Below are 23,462 nucleotides of genomic sequence, written 5' to 3' on the forward strand. Positions count from 1 at the left end.
TCAATGTTTTAGGGACACAATACAGAGAAACTATGAAACCCTTCGTTGAACTGATGACGTTGGTTTTGGATACTTTGCTGACTCATCTTAATGGGAAAGATTTCTTGTTTATAGAAACTTGCCAATAATGGCAATATTTTATTTTTGTTTTAAATTATGCCTTTTATCAAGGATGAGCTTGGCTGTGGATACATTTCAAAACCTGGTCATGAGCCTGTAATCCAAAAGTCTTTCCACAAAAAATGCGTATGTAGAAGAGAATGTTCTCATCTCATGTCTTTAGCATCTAACTAGCGATGTTTCTGCATTTATTTTATTTATTCAGCCAAATCTGCAATGTGCCTCGTGTTTTTCCTTCTATTTGTTGCTTGGATACTGCATGAAAGCACTCCCTGAAGTATAAATAATGTCTAGCAGAGCATACTGCAAAGCGAAATTCAATACAGGATTCAAAAATGTTTACTAATTTCTGTTAACCTTGGAGCACTTCTAATGGGGAAAGATTAGGGATGAAATCATTCTCTCAGATCAGAGCTTTGATTCTTATCTTGAGGTAATATCCTGGAGAGATATAAACCCAGATTGCCTTGAGACAAATTGTCTTGATGCGGTAGAGGCAGAAAAAACAGGAACAGGGATGAGGACCAGACAAGTAGAGAGGGTGATGAAAATCCACTTCCAAGTTCCACTTTTTGAGTTTCTAGCATTCTTTGTAACAGTTTTGAACTCTTCTATTAAGCAATGCAAACGCTACTTTTTTGCCAACCACTTTGTATGTTGTATGATTGGTTTTTGAAGCTTTGCTTCCTTTAAATGTTACTAAGCCTGTAAGGTGGATGGGCGTTAAGCGTAGACAGTATTTGACTACATCTAAGTGCATAATTTCTATGTGTAATATAAAAATGAAACATGTTTTGCTCTGGAATGAGTCTGAGACAGTTAGTACTTGTCAACTGATAACTAAGCTTTTCTGCAGAGACAGGCAATTCCCAGATGGGGAAATTTTGTGGGTGAGATTCGATGAAAGAAGTTTTTTGAAAATAAACAGAGAGATGTGTCTTTTGTGTTGGCTTTAAAAATGAGGCTTTCAGCTCATGTTTTTGCATTAAGTATATTGTTTTTATAAAAAAGCTTCCAACAATTATTTTTTTTCCCCTTACATTTTCCTTCTCTTTCATTTCGTGTGAACTACAGGATCAACACAAACCTGTACCGTTTTGGCTTTTCTGGAACTTTGTTGCTCAGGTATAAGAGGATCTAAAATTCTGTAGGGAGCCCAATTAACTTCAGAAGTTTCTAATTTAGGGGCTCAAGCCTCTCCAGTTATGGAACTGTCAAAATTGAGAGGTATTTTTTCATCCGTCTCCCCTAAACTGACCACATGGAAATGCAGCTGGTCACAATTTGTGAACATTAATACAGTTTATACACTTTCTGTTCTAGCTATGTGAAGCAGGGGAAATAGTTGAAATAAATACTCTGGCTTATGGAGGTTTTTTAAGATTGGTGTGTTCTGCTTGTTGCTTTCACCCAATTACCATTTTGCTCAGGAGTAGATTGAATTTTCATGCTGGAGTGATTATGGTGTAGCAGCAGTGCATCTTCTGTGTTCGTGGTCAAACTGGAAAAAAAGAAGAAAACAGTACAAAAGGATGAAAAGCAAAAGGAGGGTGGGAAGCTCTCTCTTTCCTGCATATAAACATAGATGCAATTCAGATAGAGGAGGAAAGCAGGGAGGGAGAGGCAATGAAAATTCCGGCTTCTAAAAAAACACAATTAAAACTCATAAAGAATTTTCTGGATGAAAATCAAGAAGTGTTTTCATGCCAAAAATTTCACAGGAGGAGGGTATTTTTAGTGTGTACCTGTGCACCACGCATGATTTTAATAGAATTTTTAAGGGTTATTCATCTAAGTCAGGGAGCAAATAGAGTGCATTTCGTAGGCCATGACCAAAACCTGTGAATATATTTACTACAGTTTTTCAGGGATGGCTTCCCTGCTTTGATGAGTTCATGGAGTATGGGAAGCAGCACAGTTCAGAAGAACCCGTTCGGACTGGAATACAAACCAATGCAAACCATGATTTCTTCCAAATATGAGTGCCTCGTGTAGTGCTTTTCTGTGGCTCCCCTGGCAAGCGTTCCGCTGTTGCAGTTAGCAAGGACATACTGTTACAAAAGTAATGTCAACTTTCCTGTTAATCTGGGACTTTTGTAAACTGAAACCTGAAACCATGTGGACCTGACCCAGTTTCAGTAATAAATTGATATTCTGGCCTGGTTTGTGAAAAGATTCCCAAAGGTTTCATGCTGCTTGGGTCATGGACGTCACAACGTACAGGTTTATCTGGAGCCCAGAGCTGGTTTGTGCCTGGGACTTGGTGCGGAGCAGCTGGAAGGCCAGCCTGGGCTTGGCAAAAGGAAAACATGTGAACGGACCATTCTGTATTAAAAATCCTTGTCTCCTACTTTTTAATCTGCCTCTTTCCCTTGCTTATGATTGCGTTGGCTTTCTCAAGCCCATGTGAGTCACAGAGAATATGGCTGGAAGGGACTTGGAGGACCAAATGCCATGGTATTTGCCACTGACCTAGGATCACCTTTAAACAGGAAAAATGGAAATGCTTTCTGAAGTGGAAATGTTACTTAGGAGAAGATCTCTGGTCTTGTTTGTATTTATTTCACCTTCTTCTGAGGCAGTTGCCAAGTATTGCAGGAAATGGCGGGTTTATAAGATGAATGGTTCTTGTTCCCGCTAATACCTGCAGAAGAGGTAATTAAGTTGGCGCGCTAATTTCTGCTTAGTGTGTGGGCTGCTTCTCTCTGTGTTCCAGCATCTTAGATGCAAACTGGAGGGAAAAAAGCTAATTCTTCAGGATTAATGTTATGCAAATTGTCCAATATGATAAAAATAACTATTTCCTATTACATTCTAGAACAATCCACAGAAAACTCAGTCTTTCCTTACTCTGTTGTATATATAGGGAGACATTCTGTGTTTACTGTGTAGACAGGAATATCAGCAGAGAAGTCAAGAAAGGCAAATGTGAGTATGAGTTTTCGGTTCTTAACTGTGGCGCTGAGGGGATGTGTAAGAACTTTACCCTCTTTCAGGAGAAGAGCAAATGTTATGTGATTTCTGTGGTATTTTACATTAATAAATCATCCTTTTTATCTTGTAATTTTTTTCTAGTTAGTCACCAACTAGAGAATTTACAAGAGCAAGTAAGAGTAAAGAGGAAAGACGAGGGTGATGTTTAACCAGACTTGTAATTATTGTAAGCTCTTGTGTGCATTCTGCTTCCCATTAGAAGGATAATTGTCTTTTGTGGAGTTGTAAAATCACATCTATCTTTCAGAACACAACAGTTCAAAGCATGCATTTGTTTTATGGTACCCAGGGAACATTTTGTGTATTGCTTTCTTGGGTTTTCATGCACGCATTAGGTTGAACATGTTTTGAGGGTGGGTCTGTTCTGGGCACGGAGCCCGCTGCACCTACTATCTTCATTGTTGACCCAGTAAAGCCAGCCAATACTGGTTGACTTGATTGATGGAAGATAGTGTGGTTCGATGGGGAATGTCCAGCTATTCTAATTCTAGTGAGGCTGTGTGACCAATATTAGCACTGTGCACCTACTGGTTATTTCCTGCAAGAGAGTTATGAGCTGGGTCCTTGGCCATAAATTTCTTAGAGGGCTTTTTTTCTTATACTTTTCTTGAGGATGTGCTAAAGTTTTTCTTAAGTGATTTCTTTTGGCTGAGGAAAGGAATAGCTTTGTTCCATCTTAGATACATTGATAATTAGGAATTTGGATAGTGATTTTTCCTAGATCTAACATTAGTTTCTTCCTTCGAAACGTGTTTTTTTTTCTTTGTGGTAGGAATGTGTTCACTTAGCAGCAATTTTCAGAGCCAGGTAAAGACAGATCCCAGGACAGATATTTTTCTGTTCTGGGGTAAGCACCTGCTTAACCTCCAGATGTTACTTGTACATTTATAATTAACTTCTTGTTCTCCTTGAGGCTTTGCAAAGCTCTGATCATGGCAACCGAGTCACACTTTGCATTATTGGTAAGTGGATAATCATTTGCGGTTTTATTTACTTTTAACAAGCACACAAGCAATGCAAGCCATCGTTACCAGTCAAGTCCTATGAGAGAGGTACCGCTCAAAGAATGCAAGCAAAAGTTATTTCACAGCTATAGGGGGGAAAAAAGTGAGAACAAAATTGGGGGTGGGAAGCCCCAACAAAACCCCCTACTTCCCTGCTATACTAAACTTAATGTATGATTTGGCCCTTATTTTCCTGCAGTGCTGTAATCAGTGATTAATTACACCATGGAGAATTTCAAACTTTGTTGAACTGATCAGTTACACTTGGACCAGTGCTCAAAAATTATCTGATCTATGGCTTTACAGCATTAATTCCCCTCCATAACATATTATCCAGTCAGTATTGTCAAGGGCTCAGTCAGTTAAAGAGAAACCAAGAAAATTAGTAGAAACCAGGTATAAAAACCATCTTTGTGCATGTGACAGCCATGTGACCAATTTGATGCCTTGCAACATAACAGCAATAAGCAAGTCTTAGGTTTACTAATTTGGAGTCAACAGCAAACGAATGTAGTATTAGGACTGTTGTGACTCAAACAGAAATGCGAACTGGCAGGATGCCCGTTTCTAAGAAGCCCTGCTACATATGGTGTAGCGTTTCACAAATACAGACAGATCCCCATTTTGCTTTGCTCTTTCTACAGAATTACCACCAACCTGTTAAGTGGAGCCTTCGAAATGTATGCCAGAGGCCCAGCAAAGCAGCAGTAATGCTTTGGCAGATGAGTCAGCAGCACCTGGCGATCAGGGCCATCCCCAGGAGCTGACAGGATCATTAACAAAGTCTGTCACATCTGTTGCTTGGGGACCTGTTGTTCAGCCCAAATGCCGAGCTGGACAGCAGCTAAAATGAGGTCAGAATTTCAGAGCGAGTGCTGCCGAGTTCTCCACACTGTGCTAGGGTCTTGTGTCTCTTTTTCAGACCTTGAGCAAAATCAGCTTAGTTCAAGCACTGATTCTTCCCTTTTCCTTTAGCTCACCCCCTGCTCGCTGCGTAGCCTGCAGTGCTCCATACCTGCTGCAAATCCTTCTCTTTTTAAAGTAGCATTTAGTTCGGGCAGGCCAGAACTGGGAGGGACAGAGAGGGGACACGGATAAAAAAATAATCCTCAAACCCTAACTTTTATTCAGTATTTCTTGGGAATCTTAAGCTTACTAGATTCAGTTATTCCACACTGAAAAATCTGAAGTGTAAATTCGTGTATGTGGTGTTAATGTTTTATGACCGGGTGGGGAAAGCCAGTCTGTGTTTTAAATGGGTCAAAGCCAAATGATTAGTTATTAATGTTTTGCTTTTGTAGTATTTTACAGTTTAATATTTTTAATAATGGCCACGTGCGTTAGTTTGTCGCCTGCCAAAGGTGTAGGGAAAGCTTTCAGCTGGGGAGAAGTTCCTGGCTCCTGATTTATGTCCTTCATGGTGTTAAAAATGCTCCAGCTCTCCTGTCAGTCACTTGGACTTTAGTTTTACCTTCTGAGCTCGCACAGCAACACCTGTTTGCTCAAGGTGGGACAGTAATAAGCTGATATGCCTGCAGGTAGGGCCTGGCTGCCTGCCTGCTCTTGAGGGGAAGGGTTTCGTTTAATTATAACATAGGTCAGGCATTACAGGCAAAAGCTGCTGTTGGTAGAAAGCTGCAGGAAAAAAAAATTGGGACGGAAATAAGCCTGTACTTGTGTGCTGGGTAAAACATGCTCCTTGAGCTTTGGGGGCGTTTGCATTTGTATATTAACGGCTTGGTTTACCGAGCTCTGTTTGTGTACATTTTGGAGCCATTTATATTTCTGTGTTGCCCTTCTTCCCTCCCACCCTAGCCTGGAAATCCCATGGCTGCAACTGCAGTGTGTGGGTCCCTGCGTGCTGGAGGGGACAGCTGGCTGTACAAAGATTATCAGGGGAAGGTTTAGCAGGAACAGGGACTCACAGTGCCACATCAGCGCATTGTTGTCTGGAGAGCAGCATCCTGCCTGCTGCGGTGACAAGTGCAGGTGCTTCCTCAGATCCCCTTTTTGCCTTACAAACATGCTTTCGGGGCACGAGCCTGCAGTACCTTGGGGTCCCCTGTACAGCGGTGGTTCAGCAGCCCCTGTGGACAATCGCTTTCATCTCTGACATTGGCAACTCTGGCTTGGGCAGCTGAATAGCCTTTAGTGGCCAAGTGTAGGTAGTGCTGAAAAGATTGAAGGCCAACTTTCAGAAACGTTTTAGGCTCTACTTGAGGTCTGCTGTAGTACTGAAAGTCTCGTGTAAATACAGCTATATTGATCTAAAGGAGTTCACTGAAATACACTAGTAAAAGCCCTTCTGAATCAACATAACAAGCAACTCTGGACTAGGGCTACCTTGTTGCTTTACGTAAAACAGTATAGTTAAAAGCCATAAATATTTTAAGTGTATTTATGACCTCGGGAGCAATGTGCCAGGCATTTTCAACAGTCGGTGTGTTTTTGGAAACCCCAGCTTCAGTTGAGAAGTGTTGACTTCCATCACATCTCCCTAAATTGGAAGCGTTGCTGGTTGGACTTCCTGTAGTTTGTTCCCGGGTGTGTTGGTCACAGCTGGTTGAATTTCCACCTGATGCCTAGCAGGAGCTAGGTCTGCAGCAAGTCAGCGGGGGTGGACTGCACTTCTCCCACAGAAAAGGTCCTCACATAAATTACTATCTGACTAAAACCTTGTGAAACAACAGTATCAAAACAAAGGCAACATTTTGAAATGTTTAATGAGGGGATGGAGTGGGAGGAGAAGAGAACATGGATTCCATTGGAAAGGAATTTGGAAATGCAAGACGAAAAAACATTTGTGTGAACAGCAGTTTTAAAAATGAACAGGCAAATGGTACATACTGAGAATATGAATGTGTAACTGACATTTTCATTTCACTTATGAACGAGTGAGGGCTAGGAGCTCATGCCCCTGAGGGAAAACTGCCATCCTCTGTCTTAATACCACCTGCAGGTACTGACTTCCAGTACCTAGCCCTGCTGCTGTTGTGTGCCTTGATATTACAGCAGGGTATTAAGGTGCTAGTCAGAGGTGAGGCATCTGGGTTTACTTTACAGTCCTCCCCCTCCAGTGCACAGCCCAGACAACCATTACTCTTGCAGTAACACCCAGCACACTGATAAATGGGCAAGGAGCCACATGCATAGGAGATGTCAAAATCCTTGGTATCGACAAGTAACATAAAACGAAGCGACAGGAATTGGCTGTTTAAAGAACCTTTTCACAAAGCTTTTGTTTGTTCCCAGTGTGCTGGAGCGTACATCTCTCCGTGTCCCCTCCTCGTCTGTTTCTGAATACTGAATGAGTGCTTCTGTGTGCGCGTGTTACTTCAAGTGAATAGTCTTGCAGATAAATAAAGTGCCCTCCTTTTCATGTGATAGTAATCTGAGACTTTTCCATTACATGAGGCTCTTAACAAAAGATTGTAATTCCACCAGCTTTGCTCGGGAAAGTACCACCATGTGCTGCGGGACGGCGGGAGCGGCGGGCTGGAGACCCCGCTGCCCCTCTGGCCCCTGGGCCCAGGGCAGCACGGCCTGCCCCAGCGGAGGAGCTTGCAGCGGCATTGCATGAGGCTCCGCTCTTCCCCTGCCCCGCCGCCCCTTCGCCCTTGGTACAGCCTTCGTTTCCTCCACGGTGCTGTATGGTAATCAAGTGACATCAGCTCGCAGCCGGGCGGCTGCTGATTATATTACAAACCAGCAGAAAGGTCTGAGGTGTGCGCGGCTCCTGGGAGCGCTGGCAGGGACGGCAGCGTGTGGCTCCATGCTGCTTTTACTTTGGGCTGAATCGCAGGCTTGCTTTTGATTTAGATTCGCCAGAGCCAGGCAAGCATTTGAAACCAGATTCGAGCACTTGAGAGTTGCCTGTAGTGGAGCGAGGAGGAAAAAAAAACCCCACCACCAAAAAAACCCTCATGGTGCTTTAAGTTTGAATCCATTACAGACAACTTGCCGCCAACCCACACTGCTGGATTTTGAACCGAAGCTGTTATTTACTTAGGGCTCAGTGAGAGCGTTTTCTCTAGGGACCGAAGCCAAACTACTGAAGAAGCTGGGATTTACTCAGATGTACGGTAGAGAAACCTGTGGTTCCTTTATGCTGCAGTTCGTCGTATCCCTGTGTTACCTGTAAATGGAATTACAAAAATCAAGCAGTATGCCCGGGCCGTTGTCCCCAGGATACGCAGCTCAAGTACAGTATAACTATAATCAGTTAGAAGGAAGATTCAAGCAGTTACAAGGTAAGCCCGTGCTTTTTTTTTTTTTTTTTTTTTTTTTGGTAGTTGTTGCTATGATATGATCCCTGTAAACATTTTAGTCTGGGCTTGTTCTTATTGCATCAAGGTGTTAATGAGAGAGGCCAAACGTGGTGCTGTAGGAAAATGTGTGGCTTTTATCTCACTGAAGGTGTCCTGAGTCTTACACAGCATTAGGGTGCGTGTCCCACTCTGAGCCATTCAGCATTACAGATGAGGACTAACCCAAGTCGCTTAGAACAGTAAGGGGGGGAGGGAGGATGTGGTCTTTCTATTTATTTTATCCTTAAATAAAACACACTCATAACTCTGAAAATTCGTCGTAAAATCCTAGCTTTGTTTGGGTGCAGTTTGCAGTGTGAGCCTTTTCTAATTCCCTGCATACTTCCTGTGATGGCGGGTGGCTTAAGTTCTTCAAAGGAAGAACAGTTGCAGAATTTCCAAACAAATTAGTTTGCTCACATTGTAGATCTCTGAGAAAGCATGAACCTACTTTAACATTAGCAGTTTTCCTAATTTTTTATTTCTCGTTTATATTTCTCATTTTAGAGAGAGAGAGTGTCCTTTAATGTCTTCCCATTAAATTCTCTATCTGTGTGAGAAAACCGAGGTTTCTTTTGGGGAATGGTCGTGTCCTTTCTAAAGGGTAGGCCTCTGACCTGTGCTGGAATCCCAAATTATTAGCAGTGCCGTGGAGGAGGATTGTGCCCAGCACCTCTCTAAATCAGACAGGGTAAAACATGCTGTCATTTCTCTGTGTAAGGCTGGTCCCAACGATGAATGAACTCTAGCACTGCAGTTTCAAAATAAAAAAGAATTCTTAACCAAAACCAAATGTCCTTCTCTACATCCGTGTGACTCCTTAAAGAATCCCAGAGAGCAGCCTGAGTACAGTGAAGTCCAGCCCTCCTGTGCATGTTTCTTATTTTACTCTGGTCTGTGCCACAAGTGTGGTCCTGCGGTTCCTGTCAGAGAGGGAGGAAGAGCCTGGTTAGCGCAAAGAATGTTCCTATTTGTTGGCTTAGAGAGGGAGGGGAAAAAAAAAATCTTTCATTCATAATACTTTGTTTATCTTGTGAACGGGTTCACAGTAATGGCTGCATACTGGATGTAATAAGATAAAATGACAGCATCTTAAACACTGGCAACATAGACATTCCTTAGGCAAGGCATGGAAAATCCAGGCTCTGAACTTGCACGAGGGAATATGTTAGAGGCTTTATCTTGGACATCTGTCAGATCTTAAGCTGCAGTACTTGCTTTAAAAAGAACGAGGTAAGTTTGTGGCACAGAAAAAAGAAAAGTGGCTCACACCTCTTTCTTTGCTGGTTAAGTTAGCAGTCTAAAGAAGGCAGATTTTATCATTTTCAGGGTCACTGCTTCAGGAATCCATTATCTGTGTGTTGACATCACATTGAAAGAGGAAAGCAGGCTGCAGTGTAGAAAGCACAGAAAGTGAGTTTTCCCTTCAGTGGAATGCACTGTGTTGACTTAAAAAAAAAAATTTGCAATGCTTTCCCTAAATGTACTGCAATTTCCTCTAACAAAAGAGAGAAAATGCAGTGAATTCACCTGCAATTGTAAGGAAGGACTTGCAGTAGACCATCCCATAGCTGTTTACTTACACTGCAGAGAAGGCAGGCAGGCTTGAAAAATCTTAAGTTCTGCCAATGATCCTGTTCAGGGTGGAGCTTAGGTACAGGAAATGTTTTAAATTATGCACTAGATACTCCGCAAAACGCTAAATGACCTTACAAAATATTGTGTGCAGTAAAGAGGGTGGCTTAACTCTGCCAATGCAGGTGTCTTTCCTTGGATTAATGGCACTTTGAAGAACATCTAAAAAGCCATTGATTTGTAGTTGTAAAATTTTCAGCTGGTTATTGTCCTTTTGCTAGAAGGCACTGGTGAAAACATTGGGAGCTCTGCGGCACTGGGCATTGCTCAGTGCACCTGGACTCAGACCTAGCAAGGATAAGCTGAATATATGTAATATTTTTAAATTACAAATTTATCACCAGTTTTACCTTCTTCACTGTGGAGGTGTACAAACAAGTAAGAGCAGGTATGTTTCAAACCTCCTTAGGTCTGTAGTAAAAGGTACCTTTTGAAGTTTTCCTGCCTTCTTATTTTTGCGTTTCGCCCCTTTATACCTGTGTTTCACCCCTCTTGCCTCCGGTAGGATGGCTCTCTAGAGCAGCCACTAGTATTAGCACCATACAGGCTTACTGTAGCCTCTACTCAAGTTCTTCCCACACTGAATTTGCCCCTTGTTTTTCACAGTTCCTAGAGTTTTCATGTGAATCCACAGCTTTGCACTAGCTTCTAGCAAGGTACTGTTCAGATCTAGTAAAGCTTGGGAGTTTTCCTCAAAAAAAGCACTTAGGAGCATATTGTTTTGACTAAAATAAAGAGAGAAAGTGCTCAGGCCTTGTGCGAAGCAGGAATGTGAATCAGCAATGAGCAGAGAACAACCCTGTCTGATCTCCCCTTTCCCAAGGCAATACCTTAGATTTGCACTGGCAACTTCACATGAGAAGAGGAGCCAAAATGCTAGGGATAAAGCAAGTTCAGATCGTATGTGATCACCTAGGCACTCCTACATTCCACCTCTTTTAAATGCCTCGAAGTGATGATTGTAAGGAAACTAAGTTGTTCAACTTGAGGAGTGTTTAAAGCAGATTTTCCAGCCCTGCCCGACTGAGGTGTGAAGCCAGCACAAGTTGTGGGACTGCGCCAAAGGGACCAGACTGGCTTCTTTTGCACCTGGGAAAGGGGCTGCCTCACAGGAGATCCCAGCTCCTCTTTGCCTTCGTGGGCCAGAGTGAAGCAGGATGTGGCAGAAGACAATGCTGCCTGCGAGTGAATTGAGGCTTTGTGTCAAAAGAAACCTTGAAGTCTTGTGTATGATAATCAAGATGATTAGCGTACTCAGTCCTTGTGCTCGTGAGAATGTCAGGAAAGGTGTGGGGAGAAAAATGCTTTAGCAAGTTCTGTTTCCTTTATTAAGTTTCAGTAAGTTCTTCTTATGTTTGCTCACCTAGTCCTGGAATGATAAGGGAGAGATAGTATCAGCAGTTGCTATCTTCTTAAACCTAGGTGTGGAGTTGTGTTTCTCCTGACCACTTGCTCAGTAGAAAGGGATCTGTTGCAGGGCTGGAGTAGCTCTCTGCAAGTAAAGACAGGACCCCAAAACTTGTTTGTGGCAAATGCATTGCCATGTAGCTTGTGCAGGGTGCGTCAGTGGAGAGAATTTGTCCAGCTCAGCTGAGGAACTAACTGAAAAGCAAACAATATATGTTATAATTGCAAACCAAGGCTGTCACCTGTGCTACATGAACAGGCAGTCTTGTGGATTGGCTTGGCAAGTTTGTAGGAGTTGGCAGGAAGAGGTTAATGCAAGCCAGGAGTTTGGAAGGAGATCCCTGCAGCTGAATCACCTTCCACAGCTAAGGTGGAGGGAAGAGGCCACCAGCCCAGAGAAGCTGCGATCATCACTGCTCGTGAGCTCCTTCTTACCACCTGATTAACAGGACAGAGTGGTATTTATTAAGATTTCTGGCATTTAGTAGCTTGGTGACTTTATTAGTTCCCGCAGTGTCATTGGAAAGTTGGGTCTCAGCTCTAATGCTGTGCCCTAGGTGTGAAATTTCCAGTGGTAATTACAAATGTAAAATCCTGGGGGATGGGGGTGAGCTAGATTTGTGCTCCTGATAAATCCCCAGAGGAAAGCCAGCTTTCAAAGGAGATCTGTGATGTACCCTTCTGTGTGGTACATTTTGATTTTATGTTTTTTTTTAATGTTGCCTTTCAGTTTAGAAACTGTTCATTTTTAGTGGGAACCTTATTTTGTTACTACTTTTGAGCCATGTTAGAAATAGTATGGTTTGAAAAACTTGACACCTAATGTAGTGAGCACTGAAATAAGCCTTTAGGAAAAGTGAGCTGTCTTTCCCAGCAGTTGTTCAAGCCAGCTTTAGATCAACCCCAAACTCTGTTTCACGGAGATGAAAGACTGACTAGCTACACAGCACTACCTGCACCAGAAAACATAATGCGATTGTGTGAGTATCTTGGGAGTCTGGGGCAAACCCCTTGCTCTGATAGCAGTGCTCTTCAGCAGGGGAGCTCCTTGGCTGTGTAATCCTTTGATCTGCAGTGATCCAAATAGGTTTGGTCTGGGTTCCAGTTTGGCATAAAGAGACACACACATGGTTTCTATTTTTAAGTGGTCAATGATAATCGGCTTCGATAATATTGGGATCTGTATGCATAGATTGGTTCCCATCCAGGCTGCAGAACAGCAGGAACATTCTCCTGTTTGTTTTTCTATCTGAAGCAGGGCTTCCCCACAGCTTTTCCTGCCATAACATCTTATCCCCACATCCCTGCCTATGCCCAAGGATAAACATTGCGCTCCCACTGTGAGCTGACAGGTTTGCAGGAGTTGCTGAACTACTGTCTTGTGCTAGGCTGCTGCACCCAGGATCCTCTGAAGTTATATGGGTGACCTTTGAAAAGACAGTTTCAACAGCTGTCTTCCCTGTTGCAAGATTTACTTTTTAAAGGATTTCAGTCTCTTTCTATCGGTGACCTGCATAGCTACAGGCAGTGATTACTGAATGAAGGACATCCTACTTTGCCTACCAAATTGGTCACTGGCACTTCTTGTCATGGTAATTTCTGTTAAAGGTGAAATGCAGGGAAGGCTGAATTTCATTCCAGATGAAATATGTCTGGTTTACATGGGTACTTTTTTTACTTCACCCTCTCAGATCCACTAAAGTGTGCATTTCTGTGACAGCTGGGCCTTTGTTCTTTGCAATGTAAAGATTCCTGCAAACGTATCTGAATCTTAGACTCAGCTTTAGGGCATTTTGGTGAAACTCTTCTCTGTCTAGAAATACTTCAAATTTGCAGGTTATACAGACGTTCTTGCCAACTAATTGAGTGTTTAATTTAGGGGTTTACTTGGAGGAAATGACTGGGCAAGTGTTGTAACTAACATGCCCAGGTTCTTCCTTAAAATGGACATTTGTAGCAAATCACTTGCCTAGGGCTTCTACTTGTCTACTTATAAAACCAACTGGTCAAATTTCAACTCTGCACATCCCCTTGTAGCTCAGAACCAATGCAGAGAATCAGAGTGAGACAAGGCTACTCTGAACCACCTTATAATTTCTGCACTTTCCAGAAGTAAAACCTACAGTTACATTGCAGAAATTTTGAAATGACATGTAGCAGGGCATGGGGAATTTGTTTCATGCCCTTCCTTCGGACAAGGACAGATGACATGAGTACAGTCAGAAGTGAAAGGCATGTTTCAGTGACCATGTGTGTTGTCTGTTAATTTTAATACATGTAAACTATCTATGTGTGTTGTCTGTTAATTTTAATACATGTAAACTATCTATGTGTGTTGTCTGTTAATTTTAATACATGTAAACTATCTAGCTTTGCCTCTGAGCTTTTTAAATGTTTGCCTAGATGATGTATAGCAAACCCATAGAAGAAGGTTTTGCAGAAGGTTCTGGAATAATTTTGTCTGTGAAGGATAAACTTAAAAAACACCCAGTAACTTAAAGTATTCAAACCTTTCACTCCTGTTCTTTCCCAATCCTGCAATTAATAGAACCCCATGAAACTAAATACGAGATTTTGAGGAAAACTTAACAGAAAGGTCTTGTGAAAGACTTTCTTTCAGGATGGACAGTGAGAAATAAAGTTATCTTGTATTTTCCCTGTTTTGAAGGGCTATTCAGGACAGTACGGCAATGCTATCTTTACTGCTAGATAAACTGTTACCATGGCTCAAGATTAAATGACTAAGACATTTCTCATTGTTAGAGGAATAAACCAGGTTTTTATAATCCCATAGCTACTGAAGGCAACGCTTGTCTCCAATTCCTGCTTTCTCTTGCAAAAAGCTCTGAAATTTCTTTTACGTCTTCAAAATTTCCAGAAATTTACTTTTCTGGTTATAGGTTTTGGCACTTCTGAATGTACAGAAGGCAAGTTGAAAGAACAGGGGTAAGGTATTTCTACTTTTACGATCAGTATTGATACAGTTGAGAAAGTAAACATTTAAATTGGATTTGACTCCTCACTGAAATAACGTAAAATTTACAAGTCTAAGCTGTTGCCTTGGGCTTTTTGTAGTCTGTTTTCTTCAGTTTCTGTTTAGATTGTTTGTAATATATATATATTTTTAACTGTGTGTTTAAGAAGCTTAATTTTAAAACAGATCTCTAGGCTCTGGAGCAGAATTTTGTTTAAAAAGGGGCAATTCTGTTACTTTTTGTGGCTCTGAAATTGTGAAGTAAACTAAGCTTGTAAGCAAATATTTTCACATGAGACAGTAAGGTATTTTGAATACCCTGGGGTGATTTGTCGCTGGAGTTAGAACAGTAAAATGATTTGTATGATGTTCTTAACTGGCGTCAGTCCCATAGCTCTGCAAATGTGGAAGCGCAGCTGTTTGTGCTGGGACAGGAACTGGCCCTTTTGTGTTTCTGCACTGGATGTCTCAAATAAGCTAAACATTACAGACCATCCCAACGTTTTGTAGGCATGTTGTAACCATGAAAGAGTACAGGCTCCTATTCCAAATATTTTTGCTATCCAAGAGCCCTATTCAAATTGATTGTGGGTTTTGCCATTAACTTGTGTGGAGAGTGAGGCAATAAAAAAAAAAAAAGACTATGGACTGAGATGAAAGTGGTGATAAAAAGCCAGAACAATGGTAGGCTTTCATTCCTGAGTTTTTCCTTAAATCTGTTTTGTGATTTCCTCCTTTTTCTTCTCCGTTTCTTTTGTCTTTCTGTTTTCTGTTGGATGCATGCTTTGTCTATTAAAGTGGATGAAATGCTACCTAACCTAAGTAGGAATGGTGAAGAAAATAAAATCACAAATATGCAGCATGATTCACAAAATCCCCATTTCCTATTCTCTGTACTAAACTACTCTTCCGTGATATCCCAGCGCAGGATGTGGGGTTTGGTAGGTACACCCCTTCTGCTCGGAGCCTGAATTTCATGTAAGAATTCACTGAAAGAGTATTTGGTTACTAACGGCTCTGAAGGTCTTTTTGTTCCTGTTTAAATTGAACTGAGAAGTATTAAGTAGCAGGGTATGACAATGACATATTTTTTCCTTATGTGAAAATGAATTTATCTTGTTGAATAGACAGGTTTGGGAAAACTGTTAAGCCAAATATTGGGAATTAGTCTCTGTAAACTTTAAAAGCTGTGGCGAAGGAGATAGAATAAGGTCAGGTGGTTTAGAATCTGCTTTGCCCTTCCCACAAAAAAATCGAATCTGGAATTTAGTTTGGAAATTTGTAGCTGTGTCTGGCAGGTAATGGTCCTTTTCCCAGTGTTGTCCAAGTGAAGTGACATAACTCCAAAGATGAAAATTATTTAATAATTAATAGGTAAATAACTCCCCTCCCAACTCAAAATCAGTCCTCTCAAAGTAAAGGGTCAACCATGGGGAAAGTAAGAAACCCATGGATTACTCTGCATTTCAGTAGCTCTGGGATTCAGTGCAACAAGGAAAAGGTGGCAGCCTGGCATGCAGAAGCAGAGGATGATGTGTGCTCCCCACCCGATGCTTTGGGGAGGAGGGCCTTGCTCTTAACTCAGCTTTGAGCATGTAATTTCATTCACGTACAGAACACAGTAGCACCCAAAGTAATTCTGGCTCTACTGTCCTGTGTGATAGCCTGCATGTAATTAAGGAGGGCATGTGAGCTTCAAATTGCTTGCTGCTCCTAAAAATGAAAATGACTGAGTCCTTGTGCTTCTCTCAGAGGAGAAAAGGCAAGAGGGATGGTGAGCACTCGTGCTTGTGACTTTTGATGTGGAGCCTAAGGTCGCGATGGCTGGGAGAACCCACGTTAACACAAAAGGCCTTGTACACTTGCTGCTGGAATGAGGGTATCCCGGGCTGAGAGCCTCCTTTGTTGAAAGAGAACTACTGTAGCCAAACTAATATTAACCAGTCTCGTAGACGTGCTGAATGCCCCACTGTTTGACTTGGAGAGAAGCTTAAAGAAAAAGGCCCTTCAGTTTTTGAGGGGAACAGTACAGTTAAGCAGACACTCAGGCAGTTGCTGTGGCACAGTCTAGGGGCCGCGTTCGTGGCTTTTCAAAGGTCTTGTGAAAGATCTGGCGTTGCCAAGTGGCCTTTTCATGAGATAACTGGAAATGCTGGTAATTCCATGTTCAGTCAAGTTTGTTTTGTTCCTAATGATATGAACTGGAACCCTTGAAAGCACAGGCCCAGTTACATGTACATGACAAAACGTACATTGAACAGGGTCAGTTTTCTGTTTGACATTATATCAGAATGCACGATCCTGCACTGCTTTTAATAACAGTGTATTAAGGCTGGGGGTGTGGAGTGGGCACGAGGTCATGAATTTGGTTTCTTATTTGCAGGTTTTGAATGCTTCCTATGTTAGCAAACAGGAAAAGTATCATCCCAAATGGCATTGCACAGGAATCCTATTTGGTGGCTTGCACAGACTGCAAACATCTCTGCCTTGGCTGTTGTCAGAATGGCCAGGCATATGTTTCTGAGGATTGTTTTGGTTGTTGGGGGTTGGCTTCTTTTTTCTTGTCTGTTTTAGTTCTATCAGAACTGAGTTTTCAGGCAGAATAGCCAGAGAATTACATACCCAAGAGACAGTGAGGAAAGTGTAGTGGCAAGGTACAAAAATTAACTGTATTACCACAGCATTGTAATCACAAGCAAGAGGGGTGGCCTTATGCCTGCAAAGATTAAACAAAACAATGTACTGTTACAGACAGATTTAAGAGGTTTTCTGAATGAAATAAATGCCAGCTTCCCAGATTTTTCTTGGAAAAAAACCCCTATGGTTTAAAAAAGATAGGGAAATTTAACTTAAGGTCTTGGCAAACTCTTCAGAAAATCAGCCAGTATGCGGATCACGCTTCTCAGATAATCTAAACCAAGACAGTCCCATTAAAGGCAATGAAACTGCGCAACAATACAGTGCCAAGGGACTTGCTCGTGGGATTTTCTCTCCCACCTACAGGCCTGCTCCTTCATTCTTCTCAAATGATGACTCTTCTTTGGTTCCCCTATGGTTGGCTTCAGCCTTCCCCTTCCAAAAAATCCCAAAGTCCAGTTCTTAGTGTTCATTTTGTCCAGGCAGTGTTTCCAGTTTTTGAAAACATGATGTGATTGTGATTTGTTTTCAGGAAAAAAGGAAAGTGAAATCATGGCTGTCATCTGTAGTCAACTAACTGTGTTTTACTTTGGGTAACAATTAATTCTGCATCTAGTTTAGTATCTTTCCACAGTTATTTCCAGGGAAACTAGAGTGTTCGGGTGGTGCAGTGGCCATTTCTTTCAGGGTGTGTTCTTCTTTTCAGCTTTTCCAAATTGTCTGGCAATATAATGATAGACACTGCTCTGAAATCACGGATGTGACTAGCTTTTGATTACAATTTAACATGAGTAATAGCTATTATGGAATGGCAATTAAGTAAGGCTCTGAATAAATAGGGGAGGTGTCTAGGAACATCAGATGTTGGTTTCATTCTGAACTTCTGACCTTTCAGTTATTCTTATGCATGGGGAGTTCAATAATTTGTGTTAACCTCTCTGTGTCTCATGTTGTTTAAATAAAAGTAATTCCTTGGGATGGCAGTGTCTGCACCCACAGTGCAGGTGGGTACACCCACTCTCGCCCCCTGTGTCAAGGGGGCTGTGCCATGCCCCTGCACGCCAAAGTTGGAGGCGCTGATGAAAGCCATGGGGTACATGGCAGGTCTTTGGTTAAGTGGATGACGTCTAATTGGATTGAGGCTCTAATCGTGGGCCCAAAGGAGAAGGAAAGGGTGTCAGGCACTGTTTTAGCTGTGGCTGTGGGAACTGCTGTATTTGCTTTCTCAGAGGTGAGTTGTACCCCATTCCCTCTCTCTCTTCACAGGATTTGTTCACCCTGTGGGGTGAGTGTTGCATTTCATCCTCATGGCCTCGCCTGGTAACAGGAAGCTGTGTTTCACTTTTAGCTCAAGGAAGTAATCTTAGAGAATTGGCAGTGCCCGTAGACAATTTCCTGACTGTTCCCTAGGTGGTGTCCTGGCCGCTGTCACTTCCACAGGTGCACTGTTAATCCATCAGCCTCTAATAGCAGATTATGTGCTGGTTGCATCTGGACGTGATTGCCTTAGTCCATACAGAAGGAGTTCACAGAGCAAGATACGGAAATCATGACACATTTTTTCCATAAATCCGCTGCTGCTCACATATTATTAAATGCTTCTCTCTCTGTCTCTGTCCTAAAATCAATATGTTAAGAGTGATGCCTGGTATGGTAAATTATAAACTATATAAAACCTTACTTACTGGAACATTTGCTCCTAACAGGTGAGTTGCACTGATATTTACCAGCACGTCGATGCTAATAATGCTCTGCCACTTGAAAGATGCTTATGTATTCTCTGTGCCTGGGGCCAGCTGTGTTCCAGCCAGTTCCTCACTGCAGATACTCTTTTTTTTTTTTTTTTTTTTCTCCTAAACAAAAAGCAGTTGCAAGTTGTCCTGGAGAACAGACAACACTTAAGGACGCCTAATATGTAAAATCTTTAGCCATGCAGTGTGTCCTGGCAGTGGCATCCTCCATAGGGATGAAACACAGTTCTGCACTGGTTCCAGGAGAGCTGCTGTCTCTGGGCTGGGTATGGCAGGGGTGGGACAAGCAATGCAGGATAATACAGCTGCTGAGAGGGGACTTTTCCCCCATTTTTCCTGAATCACCAGAATGACTAGACAGATTGGTGCAGTCTCTGCAGCACCCGTTTCAGTGGGCTGGGTACGGGGCTGTCCTGTGCCTCTCCTCCAGTCTCCCCGAGTGTGGCTGATCCCAGCTGGTTCCTAGCAGTTGTTAAGTGTCCGTCTGTGAACCACCTAATGCCAGAACACCTTTTGTTTTCTGTGCTACACAAGTCATCTCTCCCTTCTGGTTTAGCTCCTTTGCCATGTTTAAAAACATTTCCGTGGCACCAGCTGCAAGTCACTGTGGACTTCATATTCATAAGTGTATTCGCGGAGCTTTTTCCTGTGCATTAGTCTTGTGCATTTGACTTGGGCTGAAATGTGCCCATAGGTTTGGAGACCTGAAAATCAGAGAGTTGTCATGTCTCAGGCTTTAGGAACACAAATGAGGCACGCACGATCTGTGTAAGATGCCATAAATGCACTTTTATGCCTGTGTACACATGTGTATCTGTGATTTGGCTATGAAGGTGTGTAAGTGGGTATAGACACAAAAATGGTCTTAGTTCAAAGCACCTATTTGCATATGTAAGGCAAATCTGCAATAGTTTTGTTATTTTTGTTATAAAAAAAATAGATTTTGCTTAATCAATACTGGAATTATTTTTTTAATGACATTAATACTACATTAACAGATAATTGGGAGCATTAATCAGAGTACAAAAACTTCTGAAAGCTGTGTTTCCTTTATTAGTTGGCATGTTTCATAGTCTGTTTTTTAAACAAACAACACGTTCACATTTTAAGGGAGGGAAAAGCCCAGAGCATAGAGCCCACATGCAGTGTGATTAAGGAGACATCCGTGAAATTACTTTGAATCAGGAGTGTTTGGGTTGTTCTTATATATTGATTATGCTGAGCTGATGATGTCTGGCACTTAATTTTCTCAGTGTGCTAAAAATTAAAGTGAGTGAAGATAAATTATTGCGAGCTCTCATGGATAACTTCAACAAAAAGCTGCAACTTTGTACCCACGTGGAGCTTTTCGGTTTGTGTAGTCAATGCATTGCACAATCAGTACAACTCACAGGTCCACTTCTAAGACCAGAAAAACAAGTGATGTTTCTGGATGAAGATACAAGCATTGAAAGTATAATTTTACCCAGCTAATTCCTTCAAATTTGCATCACCTTTTAAAACTCAGAGACATCTCTGAGAGTTTGAAACAAAGGGGTTTTTTTTCTGGTACTGCTTTGAAAGTTACCACGTGGGCAGGAAATACTGTGCTGGAAAGGTATCGTTTTTTCCCCACTCTTGCATAACTCCAAAGGCTAAAATGGTTTTGGTTAAATATGCCACATTGTCCCACAAAAGCAGATCAGTAAATGACCTTTGGATTGGAATCAAACAGACCAGCAGGAAAATTTTGAGGTGAGGAATTAGAATGTATGTGCAACTTGTTCCTCAGAAGTCCCTAGAAAACAGGTATGGCATGAAAAGAAAGATTTATTACTTTTTTAATTGCCCTGTGGATTTCTTGAAAAAGAACTTTAATATACTGAGTGACTGATAGGAATGTGTGTGTTAAAGTTTACATTGTGGTTCAGTTTTCTGGAGCTTTTCTTAAGCAAGCAAACAGGTGGAGGCATCAATTCTGCCAGTCTCAAGAGACAACTCCAGGACTTCAGCTGGTGCTTTGCATGATGGGTTTGCAGATTAGAGCCAGAGAAGATTAGGGATTTTTTTTAGCTCTAATGCTTCTTATTAGCAGTTTGTTTCAAATCTCGTTAAAATTCATGCATTTTTAAAACCCCCTTCTTAGAAATAACTGCATGTTGTAAATGCCATAGTTCCTTCAGTTATACAAGTAATTTTTATAGTAAGCTACAATATTTTTATTGCTCTTGCTCATTCAGCTTTCACCTTTGGGATTTAGCTTAGATCTCAGACTTGCTGAACCATTGCCTGGCCTACCTGTGGTGTTTCTGCTTTTAGTCGGCAACCTGTCAGCATAGTGCATCTGACTCTACAATACAGCGTGCAATTAACAATAGTAAATTATTGTGTAACCATGGAAACTGGATGAACTCAACATGTTGTTCATCAAGGCTATGAAATCAACTGCTATTAATCCCTGATCAACACAGTGGTTGTTTAAATACATGTTCTTCCATTTAAAATGTCTGTGATAATGAAAATTATAATTTAACAGCAATTAATTATAATGATAACATCTCTTAGCACAGAGGTTTAATATTTTGAAAGGATTAAATTCATTCATCATAGATTTATTTATTTTCTACTCATGCTTTTCTGTCATTAAAGTGAAATTAGATTTAAACATGAAACAAACAAAGGTTTGGCATTTCTTTCATCTATTCTTCTTTCTGATTGCAATGAGTTTTTAAAGAAGCATGGTCAAAACATACCACAGCTTCGACTTTTCTCTCCGTGTAATGTCTCAACTTGTGCCTGAGATGAAAGAGAAGATCCCAGAGCTCTCTGAAATCCCTCAGTGGGTTTCCATAGGAATACTAGCAGTTCAGTCTTCTGTCCTATTCTTGTTTAAGCTTGCTAAAATTCACAGAATCACAGAATACTTTGAGTTGGACGAGTAGTTTATTTGGTCCAGCACACCAGCTCAAAGCAGAGTCAACTTTAGTGTTAGACCTGGTTGCTTAGGGATTTGGTTTGTTGAGATTTGAATATCCCTGAGGATGGAGATCCCACAGCCTGTGGGGGATCCAGTGTCTGAACACTCTCATGGTAACAGCTTTCTTCTTGGTACCCCATCAGAATTACACAGTCTTGCAGCACCAGCAAGTTGTCTTCTTCCCGAGTGGTGCATGCCTCTCTAGGCTTCTCTCCACAGTGTCTGGGTTTGCTCTGTAAAAGATGGATTTCAGCATCCATTCTGCTGTCTTCACAGTGAATGCTGAGACCTGATGCCCATCCCTTACTGACTCATCTCTGGTTAACAGTTACAATTTCATATTTCCAAATACCCAGATAAGGAGGATCCTAGTCTGGTCACATAGTTGAGTTGTAGAAATAGCAGAGTGCTCGTTGTCTTTTGTGAGTACTGTTGCATTACCTGCAGGAGAGGGAGGAGTACTGAAAGGAAAAGAGAATAACAGAAGTCATAAAGAAAACCAAACCAACTCCTTCTTCCTACGCTTGTTTTTTCTCCTATAGACAAGCGGGAATCCACTGTAAAAATCTTTCATTCTGCTGGGTTTGCTGAAAATGGGAAGAAATAACACGGACCTTATGTAGAGAAGTGCCTGTGCCAAGCCTTCCTCTTACCCTCACTAATGCTGCCAATCAGACAGTGGTTTGGGCAAGTATGGAAAACAACAGCACTACACCCCTGCCTCCCCAGAACCCCCCTGGCACTTCCCTGCATTATGCTCATAATGTTTTTTAAAGGAAACAGCAAAGACCCCACAAGATTGTGTGCACTTGAAATAGTGCAGTGACCTCAGGTTTTCATTGTTCTTCTGTGGGAATTTCGCAGTCAGTGTCCTGGGACAGGCCGATGCTTTTTCCATGCTCCTTTTAACTGAAGTGATTTGTCTTTTACGCAGAGGGAAAAACGGCAGTGAGTGTAAACCACTAGCATCAAATCAGCCATAAGGCATTTGTGTCCTTTAAGTTAAATGCTGACAACGCTGAGGTGGTTTTCATGCTGGTTTTTAAGGGAGGTCCATTTGAACTTTATACTGCACACTTATTAGGCCATAAATTTATTCTTTTATTCAACTGTAATTTTACTATTTTGCTGTAAGGATGGTTTTGTAATATCTTTCTCCAAATGCAGTTTGGGGATCAGGCCTTGGTCCTCTTGAGCATTCTTCTCATAATGGACTTCAACAACGTCAGTAGTTATATTTGAAGCTGGAAGATGGGTGTAGGTGTTTTCAAGAGCAGCACCTAGAAGTGTTAAACCATTTTAATAATCCACTAGAAAGGTTGCATTTCTGTAGCTGCTTTACATTTCATACAAAAGAACAAGAAGTCAGCTGGTGTCCTAGAGTACCAGGGGAAAAAAACTGAATGGTTAATGTTTATGAAACGGGCTGTGTGACGGTGTTTTCCATAGCAAGGAGCTGGTGGTCAATATGTGGGAGATATTTACACAAATTTGTGTTCCAGTTTTCCTCAAGTTAAACAAGCAGTTCACATAGCTCACACCAATGTAAGGAGTGCTGAGCACATATGTTCTCTAAATCTGCTTATATATGTCACTTCTGTCTTCTGAATTAATAATAATAAAAAAAGAAATAGGCTGAGTTCTTCCACCAATTTAATCTGTTAAACCACATAGCTT

At 41.6% G+C, this 23,462-nt stretch overlaps 1 protein-coding gene across 5 annotated transcripts in view; it reads left to right on the plus strand.

Annotated features, from left to right (window-relative positions):
* The window catches only part of SPTBN1 (spectrin beta, non-erythrocytic 1), a 136,309-nt gene that overhangs the window by 49,666 nt on the left and 63,181 nt on the right, over positions 1-23,462 (plus strand). Inside the window, exon 1 of one of the 5 annotated variants that reach the window (XM_005445625.4) lies at positions 7,816-8,368. The exons of 3 other annotated variants lie outside the window; for them this stretch is intronic. In XM_005445625.4, the coding sequence (XP_005445682.2) occupies positions 8,260-8,368 (109 nt within the window). In that variant the 5' untranslated portion in view covers positions 7,816-8,259. Of the gene's footprint in view, positions 1-7,815; positions 8,369-20,594; positions 20,618-23,462 lie in introns of those variants that run through there. One more of the 5 variants, XM_055725455.1, reaches the window with a different exon arrangement.

The sequence above is a fragment of the Falco cherrug genome, chromosome 13 (assembly GCF_023634085.1).
Source record: "Falco cherrug isolate bFalChe1 chromosome 13, bFalChe1.pri, whole genome shotgun sequence".
NCBI classification, from domain to species: Eukaryota; Metazoa; Chordata; class Aves; order Falconiformes; family Falconidae; genus Falco; species Falco cherrug.